The following is an 18,147-nucleotide window of genomic DNA, read 5'->3' as shown; positions in this document are numbered from 1 at the left end:
TGTTCTGCCATCATGAAGACTGTCATTTTTTTCTTATGTTCTTTTATATCATTTCGAAAATAAAAACAAATTGTGTCTTTAACAATGGAAGTGGAAGATTAGTAATGTATATTAGAAGCAAAGGACCCTACACAGAACCCTCAAATCACGATTCCCGATGGCTTCATATTCAGAATGTCTATCGTCATATGGAGGTCATGGAACTGACAAACATTTCATCATACAGATGTGATAGAATCTGTTTGCTGTGGGCAGTTCAGAAGAATGCCCACAAGGAGTGGATTAGCAGGCATGGAAAGTGTGTCTTGCCTTTCCAGTATTGCTGGCAGTGGTCTGTGCTATTATCCATCTGAAAAAAATATTCCCATACTTCATAGATGTAATTGTCAGCCTTGTGTTATATTTCATTTGATCACTGTTTATGGCCTCTTTTTTATTTCTTTCTTACAGCACCAGTCCCAAATGGGAAAATTTTTGTGAAATATGCATTCAGATCATATCTTCATTGTAAGTGAGAAGCAAAGGGAAATATCTTTCCACTCGCAATATTTCAGGGAATAAAACAAAATTTGTGGCATGGTTTATAAACAGCTAACCATGGTACTACATTAATTTGTTGATGGATAAATCATAATTGTGCGTTTGTCCAATGAAGTCAATAGGCATGACACAAAAGGATATACCTTCACAGGCAATGGCAGCCTCACTTGTTACACAAGAGTTAATATTTACAGCAAGGGCTCTGGTGTGTGTGTGTGTGTGTGTGTGTGTGTGTGTGTGTGTGTGTGTGTTTTGATTATAACCCTACACTACTTGCTTTTCTCCTGGGCTGTGATTTAGCCTTTGTTGTTACCTATCAATATTTGGTTACTGCACAGGCTTGCCCCTCTGCTGAGTGCACCACTGTCTTCGCTTAATGTTCAACCAACATTTTTGTTTTTAGTGGACAAACTGATGGAATATGGATGCACAGAGTGCTTCCCAGTTGACACTTTATACGGTGTTCTCCAGCACTGATGTGAATTATTCAACAAACTTTCAGAGTAATATATTGGCAAGAGGTGTCCACCTCAAAGTCATTTTGTATATTTCCAGAAAATCAGGAACTATTACCTTCTGTGATTTAATTGTAAATAACTTATGCTTAATAAAATCTGGTTGTTGAAGAACAAGACTTACAACACTTACCTAAGTCAGACCTATACTTGGTCAGCTCCAGTTAAATAAAGAGCCATGTATGAAATGACACATTGTATACCAACAAAAAAGCAATCTTTAGTCAGCTTTTTACATAATGATAACATACCAGCACAATAGCCAATGCTTTATGTCTGTTGCATGCTATTTTGATTCCTCTTCTTTATACAAGCTGGTAAGCAGCAATCTATTTTCTCCTACACTGGTAATTTTTCCCGTGTATTTTCTCACCTAATTCTGCTATTTTCTCCTTTTCTATGTTGCTGCCTATTTTATCTAACTTGTCCTTCCATTTTCAGTCTACTGACATGAGTTGAGAGCAATTTTTTCCCCATTGTGGATCAAATGATATGTTACTCATAACTACAGGAAAAGTCCACATTATTTTTTACCTTCTTCTTTCAATGGATATTCACCTGAAAAAATCTGCAGGCAGTGATGAGATTTTGTTGGACTCAGCCCAGAGATATTTCAGTCGTGTTGCAGAACTGAGTAGTCCTGATGGCAGAGTTGTCAGCTTGTTATGACAGAGTGCCAATTTTTCCAAGCGGGATGCAGAACTGAAAAAAAATTTGACATGGGTGTAATTTGCTTATTTTTTGTAAAGTGACTGTGCTAAACCATAAATTTAATTAAGAAGCTTATTTTGAAGTGTGTTTGGTACTTTTAGAGTATGAAGTTCAACATTCAGTGAACACTTTGGCCATCAGGAGCTAAATTCTGTTTTCCAGCTTTCTATAAAATATTATTTAAGATGATCCTGAATCTACCAGTCCAGAGACACTAAAAACTTGCAAGGTGAATACCACAGTAAGACAGTAATGTTGCAACCCATTAAAAAAACTGTTTTAATTATATTTAAACATTTGAGATTTCATTTCAATTTTGTCCTTAGGTTTCATTAACATGAAGATTTGTAAAATTAATTTCACTGCCTAGAACTTCATAATGTTTGATCCACTAATATTCATAAACAATTTTAGAAATACAAAAAGTTAAAATACTGATAGTGAAAATACTGAAATAATTTAGTTAACTAGTCATGACTGTCATACTACAGCTCAGTTCTCAAAGCTGCTTAAAAAAAGCAAAGCAGTCCTCAGCATGGTTTGAACAGCAGAGAGCTTTATTAGGCATGGCCCTATTGGAGCTATTTCTTTGCCTTACTCTGACATATGAACTGACAGATCAAACCTTTTCCCAAGAGGGTCTACAGTTTTAATGTGGATTCAGAATAATGGAGCAGTCTTGCATTTTTCACATGTACAAATCATTGCCAGAGGTAAAAGGAAGGAAAGATAGCTATTAAAGAAAGTCTTGGGACTGACAGAGGATTGAATCCTGAAAATCTGTTTGTCATCATAACCACATTATCAGTAATTCACCCATTACAAATACATACACAGAATTATGAATTCAAAATTGAAATTAACCATAGTGGGGCATCCAGGAATCTCAATGAAGATTATCTGCTGATAAAAGCAATAATCATATGGGAACTAAGACCATCTATAATAGTACTGAAAGTTTAGGATGGTAAAATAATGATTTCTCATTGAATTTTTTGCCCATTTTTGTTCACAAAACATTGAAAGGCATAAAAATGAACTTACTGGTATGTTTCTAAACTATTGAGAGTTCAAATATTTCTAACACCATAATGCTTAGTTATTAGTCTAAAAATTTTAACTCTTTTTAATTTTTTCTGTCAAATCAGCTGAAATACAATCTCTCCAGGTCCAGTGCCCAATAACCCACTTATGAGGAACATTCAAAAATTTCTACCCGACAACCACCAATAGGTTTAAGGGGAAGCATCTAATTGCACCCTAGAGACACAATATGTTCTGATCATGCAACAGATGACACTCAGAATAATTCCTAATTCTTAGATGAATGGTTCTTTTGGCTCTTGAGAGCAAAGATCTTAATTCCTCTAAATCTCAGTTATACTTGTCGTTTTATGAACTCTTTAAGATATCATGTTATAAATGAAGAAATATTAATGATCAAAGGGGCAAGGGGATTCAAAAGTGCTAGAGCATAAATTACAGATGAGCAACTCTACCAACACAACTTTAACAGTATGTCTATGTGAAGGAAATGTGACTCAACAAATTTGTCTTCATCAAGAACAGGAAAGGTGGAATTTATACAATGACAAAGCAATTAGCCTACACCACTTAGCGTTTCTGAGGCAGCAAACAGCTGCTACATAGTCCTCTATGAACTGACACAGTTAGATTGAACTTTTTACATATAGCAAAATTAAGGTTAATCTGACATGAAAAATCTAAACATGAAAGACAAGAACTGTTCTTATTCTTTTTAGCTCATTCAAGCATGCTATAAACTCACCTCAAGAGATCATTAGGAATTTCAGTTAAATAGTTGCCACTAACATCTAATTTCTCCAGCCTTCTGTTGGAAGCACACAGTCCTTCAGGCAACCTTTCCAGTTTATTGTTGGATACATTCAGTTTTTCAAGATGAGTCAGGCTGATGAGTAGTGTAGGTGGAAGCTCTGTCAGTAAATTGTCCTGAAAAATAAATGTTTTGTTTCATAAAAGCAACATTTAATAAATAAGATCACAAATACTGATAAAAAGGAATCAAGAATCATCATTGGCAATGATTTAATGGTCATTGAGAATACCATTAGAAACTGAGCCTGTCCTTTATTTCAGAATGTACATAGAAGGAGCATAAAAATTATTGTTTAGTTGTTTCCAAGTAACCAACAGGTCATAATTGCAATCTTTTCACAATGAAGTGCCTGACAGAGTGCCTCAAAATTCCCTTCATGTTATTTCTCTGTTGCTCTGCTCTCGCAAACAGTGTGCAGGAAAAATGAGTACTGTGTGAGCTCTAATTTCTCTTGTATTGTGACGATCATGCCTTCCTATGCAGCTGGGCACTAACAAGAAATTTTTGCATTCAGAGGAGAAAGCTGGTAATTGAAAATGATTTGTTTTAATTTTTGGCTGTCCCAGTTTGTGTATCATATCAGTGTCACTCTTTTTACCTATTTCATGATAATACAAAGTGAGCTACCCTTCTTTGAACTCCTTCAATGTCCTCTGTCAGTTTTACCTGATGCAAATCCCACACCGTGTAACAATACTCCAGAAGAGGACAGACAAGAATAGTGTAGAGTCTCTTTTCTGTGTTCTGCCAATAAGTCACAATCTTTTGTTCACTTTCTTTTTGTGAACCATACAGATATCTTGTCTAAATCATTTTGCAATTGGCTTTTATCATCTGAGAACTTTATGAGACGTTAAATAACAGCATCATCTGTAAACAGTCTAAGAGTGCTGTTCATTTTGTCTTGTGAATTGTTTATACAATCATAAACAGCACAAATACAAACAACGGAATTTTTTTTTAAATGTACCATGCATGTTTTCATGTATCAAGATTTTACTTCAGTCAGTGTGAGTACAAAAATGAATGAAATGACAATGTGAGATACTTTTACTGGTTTCATACAGATATTATATGCATATAGACTGGAAAGTGAGTGATAATTTGTACTAAGGACAGGAATCAAACCCAGGTCTCATACTTATTAGGCAGGTGTGCTAGCCACTAAGGCACCTTGGTCCAACAGTTTGCACAACTGCATGAATTACACTGGGGCGCCTCCCTCCTCGATCCAAATTCTCACTGCTGCTCCAATGTACTTTAAATTCCCCCTCTCACACAAACAGAATTGCTGAGGATTTCCACGTTCTCACTCACTGCTTCAGTCTATATAGGTAAAATCTTATCTGTACGAGACCAGTGAAGTCTCTGAAATTGTATCATTTCATTTGTATGACACTGAGGTGCTATTCCAGTACATGGAGAGCCTCGGAAATTCTGTTCATGTTTAAGGGGACATGTAAACTAGGCTGGGGTGCCAGTGGGAATTTGGATCGAGGAGGGAGGCATGCAAAGGTAATTCGTGCAATTGTGTGAACTGTTGTGCCAAGGCGTCTTAGTGGCTAATGCACCTGCCTAGTAAGTAGGAGAACTGGGTTTATTTCTTGGCCTTGGTACAAATTTTCACTCATCACTTCAGTCTATATACATACAAATATGAAAGTGCCATTAGTGTATGCCACAATATAAATTCTTGTTTTGTTGTATAATGTCCCATATTTGCTTTCATGTATTAAGTTGTCATTTGATACAAGTTATAACATGAGTATACAATGGTCAGTTGTGCTCTTAGTAAAATCAATAAAGAAGTTAAAAAACAGGCTCACCTGTAGCAGGAGATCTTCAAGTTTAACAAGAGGATCTAGCAGATGTGGAGGCAAAGATTCTAGTTCATTTCCTGGTATGTACAGGTCTTCCAGCTCAACCAGTCCATCAAACAATCTTTCAGGCAGAGATTTCAGCTTATTGTTGCTAATGTCAATTTTCTCCAGCTTGCGATTGTTTCTAATGAATAGAAAAATGGTATTATTAGTAGAAGATTTATTTGTCATAGCCTCCATAACAATAAGCTGATGAGGAATTCTGCCTATCATGTGCTGAAATGAATTGAGAGTTTTGCTGTGTACCACAAAGACAGTAAAACAATGGACTAATTGTGCCCTAGGCAGAAAGAACAAGAATAAACAAGAGTTTAAGAATGAAAGTATGTTTAAATTATCCTAAAATTTGTTTTGATAAATATAGTGTCACAAAGAAGGTAAAAAATAAAAACATACTACCTGGGACAGGTTTAAGTAACTTCAGTCATCAAATCTTACAAAGGCATGAAGCAATAATACTAATATGAAAAAATAGATAAATCATTATTTAGAACCGGATGATTCCTCTCTATGGTGGAAAAACAAAAGAGAAAAATTTTTTTTGCATGGATTGTCACTTCCATTTTTACCTATTTTACTTTTTTCTCTCTTCATGTTTTTCACATGGAATCTGTTGAATCAGTGGCTTGGAGTTCATAGTGTCAAAGATTTGATGTCAGCCAAAAAAAGAACATTTAAATGATAGAACAGTTAGCTATTTTTGTGAACTATTGAGGTCAACAGTTTTATAAAACCAATATTTAAGGTCCTAATTTCGTGGAAAGCAGATTTTTACATTTCCGTCACAAATAGAGATGTTTCATTATTCAGAAATGTATCCAGAAAATCTGCTACTCTACTCTTTTTTTCTCTCTCAAGAGAGATCCTCACTTCAGCACTTTCGTAGCATTAGTAACACAGATATCTTCTGTGGCTTCTTTCTTCTTTCTCCAATAATTTCTTTTTTCTTAATAATTCAGGTAAGAAGACCACAATTTCAAAGTTTAGAATTTAGTATCAATCTCTTCCACTGAAAAGTCTTAAGGAACATAAAGTCCAAAAAAATTCTTACCATATTCATCATTGTTGTTGTTGTTGTTGTTGTTGTTGTTGTTGTGGTCTTCAGTCCTGAGACTGGTTTGGTGCAGCTCTCCAAGCTACTCTATCCTGTGCAAGCTTCTTCATCTCCCAGTACCTACTGCAACCTACATCCTTCTGAATCTGTTTAGTGTATTGATCTCTTGGTCTCCCTCTACGATTTTTACCCTCCACGCTGCCCTCCAATACTAAATTGGTGATCCCTTGATGCCTCAGAACATGTCCTACCAACCGATCCCTTCTTCTGGTCAAGTTGTGCCACAAACTTCTCTTCTCCCCAATCCTATTCAATACTTCCTCATTAGTTATGTGATCTACCCACCTAATCTTCAGCATTCTTCTGTAGCCCCACATTTTGAAAGCTTCTATTCTCTTCTTGTCCAAACTATTTATCGTCCATGTTTCACTTCCATACATGGCTACACTCCATACAAATACTTTCAGAAAAGAATTCCTGACACTTAAATCTATACTCGATGTTAACAAATTTTTCTTCTTCAGAAACGCTTTCCTTGCCATTGCCAGTCTACATTTTATATCCTCTCTACTTCAACCATCATCAGTTATTTTGCTCCCCAAATAGCAAAACTCCTTTACTACTTTAAGTGTCTCATTTCCTAATCTAATTCCCTCAGCATCACCCGACTTAATGCTACTACATTCCATTATCCTCGTTTTGCTTTTGTTGATGTTCATCTTGTACCCTCCTTTCAAGACACTGTCCATTCCATTCAACTGTTCTTCCAAGTCCTTTGCTGTCTCTGACAGAATTACAATGTCATCGGCGAACCTCAAAGTTTTTATTTCTTCTCCATGGATTTTAATACCTACTCCGAATTTTTCTTTTGTTTCCTTTACTGCTTGCTCAATATACAGATTGAATAACATCGGGGAGAGGCTACAACCCTGTCTCACTCCCTTCCCAACCACTGCTTCCCTTTCATGCCCCTCGACTCTTGTAACTGCTATCTGGTTTCTGTACAAATTGTAAATAGCCTTTCACTCCCTGTATTTTACCCCTGCCACCTTTAGAATTTGAAAGAGAGTATTCCAGTCAACATTGTCAAAAGCTTTCTCTAAGTCTACAAATGCTAGAAACGTAGGTTTGCCTTTCCTTAATCTTTCTTCTAAGATAAGTTGTAAGGTCAGTATTGCCTCACGTGTTCCAATATTTCTACAAAATCCAAACTGATCTTCCCCGAGGTCGGCTTCTACTAGATTTTCCATTCCTCTGTCATTAACACTTTGAAATTAAGTTCTAGTTGTTAAAAATGCTTTGAATGAAAAATATGCCCCATACAAAACAATTTCACTGTGTTGTTCCCAAACATGTGTAGCATCAAGAATCATCTTTTTAACTATTGCAATGTCCAATTTGGATCCCTGACTTAAGGATTTACAGAGTGGCAACACATGGTTTAACTTTGAAATTTTGTCTTATTCCAAAGACAAATGTAAAAACCACACTGTCTTTATAAGAAAAATGAATTAAAACAATTTATGGAGTACACATTTTGAACATACATTGACTGTGAGTTAATTCCTTAAGTTAATATGAGCTGTCAGAAATACTAAACATGATTAAATGGGTGTATTGACTATCAATTAAAATTGTCAGTTGACGCTTCTTCCAAATTTTACTTCCACATTCAGACATCATGAATATGCCTTAAATGAGACAGCATCTATTAGAAGAAGTAGTACATCACCAAAGCCACAGGATATGAAAACTTTCTATTCACATTATTTATGTTCTTGCCATAGTAACATGTTCTTGCAAATGTGTGTGTGTGCACCACATGAATGTATGCCAAATAACATACTGAAATTTCACTTCAGAATATTTTAATTATAATTACAATGTAATTATGTTATTTATGAAAAGGCATTATTGGAAACCTGTGCTTGTTTTAAGGTGAATGCTTTTCTTCCACAAAATCCCCAGTATAGGGTTTTCTTGTAAATTTTTAATGTTGTTTCACCTTAATATACTTATAGACTTACTTGAAAATGTCTGATGGCAATGAAGTGAGGTCATTATGGGTAAGTTCAAGTTCTTCCAGTTTGGGATTGTGAGAAAATAGACCAGATGGCAAGGTGGTAATCTTGTTGTATGATAAGTCCACTTCGTCTAGCTTGGGATTATTTGCAAATATTGTTTCTGGAACTTCTGAAATTTTATTGTCTGAAAGATTCACCTATAAAACATATATACACATATTTAAGTAAGAAATTTTTAACACATGCTTCTTTATGAATTGGTTATATAATTATTCAATCAAATAAAATTAAGGAAATCTAATGGTATCAGACAGATCCTTGGGCAGGTAACAGTATCACCACTGCAAGCTGCTCATGAAGTTTACTCCTAGCAATTTAAACACTGTAATAAAGTGAAAGAAGAACAACATGAAGGAAATGTGATGCATTAGGAGAAACTGGAAGATGTTCTGAAACCTAGGCATAAAAAGATTAAAAAATAAAAATTAATAATATTTTTGATTTTGTGCAACTTTTTGGTTTTGTGCTTCACATTGATTTTACACACTTTAGCTTTTCAACGGTACATATACGTTATAGGTCAACACTGTATTGTGTCCCTTGCAGTTCACTTTTTTATAATTATTTTCTTAAGAATATGAATAAAAAGCCAAAAACTGAAATAAAACAATATTTCACACCTTTTGAACTACTTGTGAGAATTCTTTGTTAACTTTCTCTTGCACATTCAGACTTATCTGGAGGTAATTTATTCAACATAAATTCAGTTTATACTATTTTTCTTTTGTAATCATTTTTCTACCAGATTAAAATAACAGCATGTCTTTACAGTTTATGCAAGTTTTGATTTGTTTTCCTTTTCAGTTTCTTTGTCTCTTACAAAGAAAATCCATATTTTTAACTTTTATTACACAGAATTTAATAAATTGTAAAGCAGCTACATTACATCTGTTGTCACTAATTCGCTACCGTTTTAAAAATTCTGCCATCAAGACCTTCCTTGAACATTTGGCATTTTATACACAAGTGAAAAACTTTGGACCATTAATCAAAGTAGTCATTTATTATGTGCCAGATGTTACTCACACCTTCTAGCAGTAGTTTTTAAGTGATAAGTGATGGTGAGTAAGTAAACAACAGTAAGTGCAATAACATCTGGTGCCCTCACATGCCCGCTGGCTTGGGTAAACACATCTCATGATGCACATCCTGCTCTACCCCCTCCAAAGCAGAGCAACACATGATGCATCAGCTTGCACAGTGTTGTTATCAAGTGCATACAGAGGGGCACAGGCAAGAGTGCACATGGATGCATTGTAGTAGCTGTACATTATATAATGTGTACAACATTAAGCAACAAATAATGTTGAAGTATGGATTGAGTACACTGATGATATATAAGCATTGTATTCATTACTTTTAATTGTATCAATTATGACAAATGGAATATCTCTGAATACACCTTCTACTTGTCAGTATCCATTACATGTTCTAGTTTTCTTCAAAGTGGTACTGAACTGATGTGCGTTTGCTGGAGAACATACATGAGACACTTATATTGCTCCCCAATTTTTCCTTCTCCTTTCATTCTTTCCTTGTTGATATTTTTGTTTCATAAATTTCTAGTTCACTGCTTCTGTTTTACATAACAGCTTTAAAAATAATGTATAATTAAATGTAAAGAAATGTGTATAATGCTATAAACCAGAATATTCACCTCTTCAAGACTGGGGTTGGTGGCAAAGGCATCAGCTGGAATTTCACTGATTTCATTGTTACGGAGGACAACATCTTTCAGCTTTGCAAGGCCAGTCACTGATGGTAGCTGCTTAAGAGCGCATGATTTTACTATAACCTGCCTAATCTGGAAAGATATTTGTAGACACATTAGAACAGAAGTACACATGTGTAGTCTGTCGAATTTATTCACATAAAATGGGTGGATACTATAATTACTTATACACATTAGTTTATGTTAATTAAGATAATATGTGGGATTACTTAAAACAACTTTCTTTGAAAATAACATCTTTTACTGACAGCAGCATAAACAAAATGAAAACTTTACAGTAGCATAAACACAACAGAAACTGAGACACCAATCTAGCTGTAGGTGAAGCCCAAGAATTCAAATGGTGCTGCCTTCCTTGGTGGAAAGCTACTGATGAGAATTGGTAACAGGTTATGAGCTGCTCATCTCTCTGTTGTCTACATGCTGGTCAGAGCAAGCCAATGAAAGAACAGCTTCACCAGAGTTGCTATGTTGCACAGCATACTACTAATACAATTATCATATTATTCCTGCCATTTGAAAGATAAAAAGCTTTTAATAATACATTTTTGTTTGCAGACATATTACAGACTGCCAGCAAAACTAATTACCGAACACAATAGTGAATTAACTATGTCTGAGTAACATTAAGTTACCTGTCATAGTAGGAATCTATGATAAGTTAGTAGGCCCCTAAATAATAGAAACCAGGAAAATCACAACAGTTTCAAAGGACATTATCTGATGAAACAAGAGAATATTGTTGATAAGAAATATTACTGGAAGCACAGCACGAGCAACTTCTGTATGAAATATCTATAAAAACTTTTTTGGGGTCAATTGGTAATGCAAGCTTGTGAATAACAGATCACAATCGGACAATAAAACACTGTACCAGATATGATTAAAATCATGTTCAATTAGTTTACCTAGTGTCACATATTTTATTTGTGATAATGAATGCAAAAATTAATGACTCTTTCACAGAGCGCATTTTGTCACTTATAAGTGATGGAGGACAGGTCTCCATTAGCAAATAACCAAATTTGCACCACATTCTCTGGTCTAAAGCTATCAACAAATGTTTTCAGATGAATGCACCTGGACAAAGCTAAATAGATGCTTTTGTAATTTTCAATGCGACAGGGTCCGCAGCTGCGATGAATTTTTTGGATGATTTCTTGAAGCCTTCAGCTGCCTTTTTTTATTTCCCGTATGATTGTACAATTTCAGCCTTAGGCCATTTTCAAGTATATAAAACTGAAGTTTCATACAGTGGATACATTAGTGACACTTGTGTTTTTGATATAGGAACAAGTAATATCTGTACATATACTAGACGCATTATAACTTACTTTACGGATGATTTTTTGGTAACAGATCATGTCATATATGTTGTTGCTCCTATGACATCATATCATACTCACAAATTAGGTCAAGGAGTTCACACTATTTTAGGAGCACATTACTTACAAGCAGTTGTTGCAAAGCTCGTATATAATGTACTTAACACTAGGAAGATTATAATTATTTTACAGAATGTTGCTACTTAACCTGCATATGCCTTTGTTCTCAGTAATATTTAATTATCGTTAATCATTGGTATAAATATGATTGTATGGAATTTCTTTAAAATAACTTTTAAATATTTGTTCCGTTATTGTAGGAGCACGTCATTTTTGAATAGACAAAATAACTAACTAGAGACAAAAACAAACCACAGAAAAAATAATGTCCTTGTACGCCCATGTCTAGGAATTATCTCTGACAAAATTACTCGATGATTCAAGGATACAAAACTATAGACCAGTTACTTTTCACAATCAGGAATCTACAAAATTAGCTGTGAAGAATGCCCAAAATTTTATATTGGACAAACAGGAAGAAAATTTGGTACACGATTTAAAGAACACATGACAATAACCCATCCACATTGGCTGCACACTTAAAAGACACCAACCATTCACTTCAGATATTACATAAGCTACAGGAAGGAAATGTCATGGATGTTAAGGAAGAAATTTAAATCTACATACATCTAAAAGATCAGTCAGACAAAGTATTAAATGGGAAATTCCTAGACAATTTTCTACCAGTTCTAGGGCAAAGCATTACAGAAGCATAGAATGTACAATTGTTGCTACACTCATTAATAAATATGACTAATGCGAAACATCAAGCAACCATAAAGCAATTTTTACCAGACTCTCGTGGTTCTCAGTACTATCTCATTAGAATACTGTGATAAATGTGATATATACGATCTTTGTACCAACTATTCAAAAATGACGTGCTCCTACCATAACAGAACAAATATTTACACGTTGTTTTAAAGAAATTACATTGTCATATTTATACCAATGATGAACAATATTTAAATATAACTGAGAACAAAAGCATATGCAGATTAAGTAGCAAAATTATAATCTTCCTAGTGTTAAGGACATTATATATAAGAGTTTTGCAACAACTGCTCGAAAGTAAAGTGCTCCTAAAATAGTGTGAACACTTTGAACTGATTTATAAGCATGATATGTCGTAGGAGCAACAACGTATACGACAATCTGTTACCAAAAAAATCATACATAAAGTAAGTTATAATGCGCCTAGTATATGTACAGATATGACTTGTTTCTATATCAAAAACACAAGTGTCACTAATGTATCCACTGTATGAAACTTCCGTTTTAGATACTGAAAATGGCCGAAGGCTGAAACTGTACAATAGCACAGGAATAAAAAAAAAAAAAAAAAAAAAAATGGCAGCTGAAGACTTCTTAAAAAAAGGGATGCTTTTATCTCTGTCATCTTGGAAACGTTTAACTGTGTTAAAAATATTAAACAAAGCATGACAAATCTGATCACCTAATACATACACACAACCTTTCCTTGACATGGTACCAACAAAATACCATGTAAGTATATCCAATATCATCACCCTGAGGTTGCCTACATCTCCAAGGAATTCTTTATTTAACAATAGGAAGTAATCTATCCAACTCTCACTGGATCACATCACATGTCATTGTGTAGTGTTGACTATGTCCCCCATTCTAATTCATTCTTGACTGGCCACAAAAACAGACGATTAATGTGGAAAATGTGCTGACTGGGTCAGACAACATTGGCACTTCATTCGCTCAGGGACATATTCTGAGTATTTTGGTGTAAGGGACCCTTGGCCTTAAGTGATTCATCAATTCATCACGGAGTAATTGTTTTTTAGTTTGATTCCTCTCACTCCCCCCCCCCCCCCCTTCCTATTTATCTTTGCATCATCCGTACTGCACTGAAAATATTTTTCCAATAAACTAATAGCATGCATTGTGTGGATAGGTTTAATGATTAAGAATTGGCCAGTATGCATCTCATGTGCATGTGCTCACTGGATGGAACTGAAGAGTAGCACAATAATGCTATGCTGAAATTTTCAGGAAGCAAAGCAACCATATACACATTACTTCCCTGTCTGTACAGGAAATCAGTGTGGTACATTCTGATAACTCAACAATATGAAGGTGTTTTCATAGGAACAAAGATAACGGGGGGAACAAACAAATAAGTCATAATTACATTATTACTCCATCACATATGTTGACTTAAAAAAAAAAAGCATACGACTCCATAGTCCGACAGACGCTCTTTGACATACTGGAAGAATATGGCAGCGACAGAAAAACCACGGCAATTATACAACAGACACTCACAGACACCACCTCGAAGGTTAAGTTCCTGGGAGAAATTTTGGAACCCTTCCAGATACAAATAGGTGTCCGACAAGGAGAGGGGCTTTCACCAATCCTGTTTAACATAGTCTTAGACAAATTGTCAAACAATGGGAAGAACAAGTTAAAGGAAGAACATGTGAAATAACAACAATCATAAAATGTCTGGCATTTGCAGATGACATAGCCATACTTAGTAATAATACACAGGAGACAAAGGAAGCACTGGAACATCATGAAATAGCTGCCAAAACAGATCTACAGATATCATATGAGAAGACTCAATACAGGGAACGACAAACCAACAATGTACACATCATGCAAACAATGTATGGATCCGTAAAAAGAGTCAAAAAATTTAAGTATTTAGGGGAATACATACAAATAGGAGGATCAAACAAGGCATTCAGCATAGAACAAACCGAAAGACTCCAGAAAGCATATAAACTCACATGGTCACATTATAATAAGAAAAGCATATCAAGACAGGCCAAAATTAGACATTACAAAACAGTTGTATTACCGGAAGCACTATATGTGTCAGAAACGACCACAACTGGAGCATCAGGCATTATAGAGACAGAAAAAATAGAATGCAAAATTCTCAGGACAATATTTGGACCAATACACAAAGATGCATATGGACGAAAAGACCAACACACTGACAGACACACAGACATGATCAGAAAATGCAGAATAAATTTCTATTGATGCATACAGAGAATGGACAACACCAGACTTACAAAGAGAATCTTTGATATAATAAAACATTCAAGCCATAAGACAAATTGGTATCATTAAATAGAGGAAGACATAAGGCAGCTGGGGATCAATAAACAAATGATAAAAAGACAGAAAGGAATTCAGGAACAAAATTAGGAATGCAAAATTTATGGTAAATGAGAAGAGGAATACGGGAGCATTATGGACAGAACAAAGGCATATGCAAAGGATTACGAGATTTTGGGACAAGAAAAGGAAGAAAGGAAAGAAGTGCAAATCGTGTCGTCATGAGATATTTGAGTTCAAACACTGTCCATAAGCGCAAAAACAATATGAATGAATGAAGTTACTCCATGATGAGATACTGGAGACCATGTGTCCCTTATACTAAAATGCCTAGAAAATATCCCCAAACAACCTCTGAAATTTTATCAGCTTTCAGGTTTGTGCTGTATCGTACACCTAAGTAGGGAATACAGAAATGTTTGCCCCTCCATTTTACCATCTATATGATATAATGAGTTGTTTCCAGCAGCTCATAATATGATATTGCTTCTTAATTCATAATGGTATTCAACATTCTCTGTAAATCCCAGTAATAGGATTTTGTAGTATGAGAAAAATAATAGTTTTTTCACCTTTCTGCAATTACTACCAGACTTCCCCAAGTGAAGGTTCCTCTACAGCTGTTCTAGGTCTCAGTGGAATCCAGACAACTGATATCTACTAAGAAGCAGTCACTTTATTATTTATGTCTTTTATTAGAAGCACTCGTTAACTAATCTATGTCTACACAGATACTCCACAAGCCACCATAAGGTGCATGGTGGAGGGTACCTTTACCACTACTACTCATTCCCTTTCCTGCTCCACTCACAAATAGAGCAAGGGAAAAAAACAACTATCTATATGCCTCCATATGAGTCCTAATTTCTTTTATATCTTCGTGATCCTTACTCACAATGTATGTTAAAGGCAGTAGAATTGTTCTGCAGTCAGCTTCAAATGCCAGTCCTCTAAATTTTCTCAATAGTGTCCCTCAAAAAGAATGTTGTCTTCTCTCCAGGGATTCCCATTTGAGTTACTGAAGCATCTCCAGAACACTTACATGTTGTTCAAATATGATGGTAGCAAATCAAGCAGCCTGCCTCTGAATTGCTCTGATGCCTTCTTTCAATATGACCTAGTATGGATCCCAAGCACTCTAGCAATACTCAAGAATAGGTCACACCAACGTCCTATGCAGTTTCTTTTACAGGTGTACCACTCTTTCCTAAATTTCTCCCAATAAACTGAACTTGACCATTCACCTTCCTTACCACAGTTCTCACATGCTTGTTGCATTTCTTTTCACTTTGCAACCTTACGCGCACATATTTAAACCATTTGACTGTGTCAAGCAGGATACTAGTAATAATGTATCTGAACATTAGAGGTTTGTTCTTACTACTACTACTACTACTACTACTACTACTCTGCATTAACTTACATTTTTCCACAGTTAAAGCTTGTTGCTGGTCATCACACCAACTAGAAATTTTGTCTAAGCCATTTTGTATCTTCCTACAGTCATCTGACTCCAACACCTTACCGTACACCACAGCACCACCAGGGAACAACTGCACATTGCTGCCCACCCTGTGTACAAAATCATGTATGCATATAGAAAACAAGAGTGGTCCTCTCATACTTCCCTGAGACACTCTTGCTGATACCCTTGTCTCTGATGAACTCTCACTGTCGAGGACAACATACCAGGTACTTAAGAAGTCTCCAAGCCATTCACATATCTGTGTACTTATTCCTTATGACCATACCTTCTTTAACAGCATGTATTGGGGCACCATGTCAAATGATTTTCAGAAATCTAGAAGTATGGAATCTGTTGCCCTTCATCCACAGTTCGCAGTATATCATGTGAGAAAAGGGCAAATCTATTTCTCATGAGTGATGCTTTCTAAAACAATGCTGATTTGTGGCCATAAACTTTCTTTAGACTGAGAAACTTAATATATTCAAACTGAGAATATATTGTATTCAAGGAATCTGCAACAAACTGAAGTTAGGAATATTGGTGTGTAATTTTGTGGGTCCATTCTTTTACCGTGCTTATATACTAGTCACATGCACTTTTTTCCATTCACCTAGGACTCTATGCTATGCAAGACATTCATGATAAATGCAGACTAAGTACGAGGCCAGTGCCATAGAGCACTCTTTGTAAAACTGAATTGAGATTCCACCCAGATCTGGTGATTTATTTGCTTTCAAGTCTTTCAGTTGTTTCTCTAGACCAAGGACACTTATTACTATGTCATCCATACAGGAGTCTGTCCAATGGTCAAATGATGGTATGTTTGTACGATTCTCCTGTGTGAACAATTTCTTGAACATGAAATTTGAAACTATTTCTTTTGTTTTGTTATCTTCAACTGCCACACCAGACTGGTCATCAAGGAGCTGAATGGAAGCCTTAGTGGCACTTAGTGATTTTACATAGGACCAGAGACAACTTATCCTTCTGCATTTCAATTTCACTGTCTATTTTCTCACGTGATTGTAACAAGAAGTGACTTGAGGATGGTTGTTACTCTTATATCCTTTGATAATCAAACATATTCCTTCTTTGCCCACAGTAAAACAGAACCTAGGGGTAACGAAAACCAAATTTCAATAATGCTGCACAGGAAAAACTAAAAGCAGCTATTCAAGTATATGGAACTTTCACAACTTTGTAAATGTATCATACATAACAAGAAATGACAATAATATTTCGATTATTACCTGTGGGCAGTGTGACAGACCCTCCACCTCCCAGAGTTTGGCTACTTCTGTCACAATGACTTTTTCCAAACTGGCACAGTACTGTGATGATGGCAACTGCAGTGTCTTAAATCCACCTTCTTGTAGTCTTGAAATTACTAGCTGTTTTATTGATTTACCTGAAATAAGAGCAAATTCATCAGCTGTCTGGAAATCAGAATAGATGTCAGCAGGTGTGTGTCAAACATAGTGATGATTGGACCTACTGTGTAATAACTTCACTAGACTGAGATGATAAAAAACTTCCAATCACATCTCAGAAAAGGATGTTCCAAACTGTCATTAATGAAAAATATACTGTGTATAATTGAGTGTATTGGGTAGCACACTGCTGAGAGATAATACATACAGATAGTATACATTACTAAAGAGTGTTAATGTTCTGACAACATTCATGGAAGGTTTATAACAGTAACATTGTGACACATCTAAGTCTTGGGTCCTGGAGTGTAATTCAACCATATTTTATTAAAATTAATTTATCTCATTTGGAAATTTAAATAGAGCCCTATTCCACAAATAA

At 35.4% G+C, this 18,147-nt stretch overlaps 1 protein-coding gene across 1 annotated transcript in view; it reads right to left on the bottom strand.

Annotated features, from left to right (window-relative positions):
• LOC126412076 (carboxypeptidase N subunit 2-like) overlaps positions 1-18,147 on the bottom strand; it is a 46,635-nt gene that overhangs the window by 5,537 nt on the left and 22,951 nt on the right. The window contains exons 3-8 of the mRNA XM_050081480.1: positions 17,586-17,743; positions 10,300-10,446; positions 8,586-8,779; positions 5,451-5,628; positions 3,556-3,737; positions 1,614-1,757 (exon numbers count right to left, since the gene is read on the bottom strand). Of these exons, the coding sequence (XP_049937437.1) occupies positions 1,614-1,757; positions 3,556-3,737; positions 5,451-5,628; positions 8,586-8,779; positions 10,300-10,446; positions 17,586-17,743 (1,003 nt within the window). The remainder of the gene's footprint in view (positions 1-1,613; positions 1,758-3,555; positions 3,738-5,450; positions 5,629-8,585; positions 8,780-10,299; positions 10,447-17,585; positions 17,744-18,147) is intronic.

Source organism: Schistocerca serialis, chromosome 7 (genome assembly GCF_023864345.2).
Source record: "Schistocerca serialis cubense isolate TAMUIC-IGC-003099 chromosome 7, iqSchSeri2.2, whole genome shotgun sequence".
Classification (NCBI taxonomy): Eukaryota; Metazoa; Arthropoda; class Insecta; order Orthoptera; family Acrididae; genus Schistocerca; species Schistocerca serialis.
This window is presented reverse-complemented; position numbering and strand designations above follow the sequence as displayed.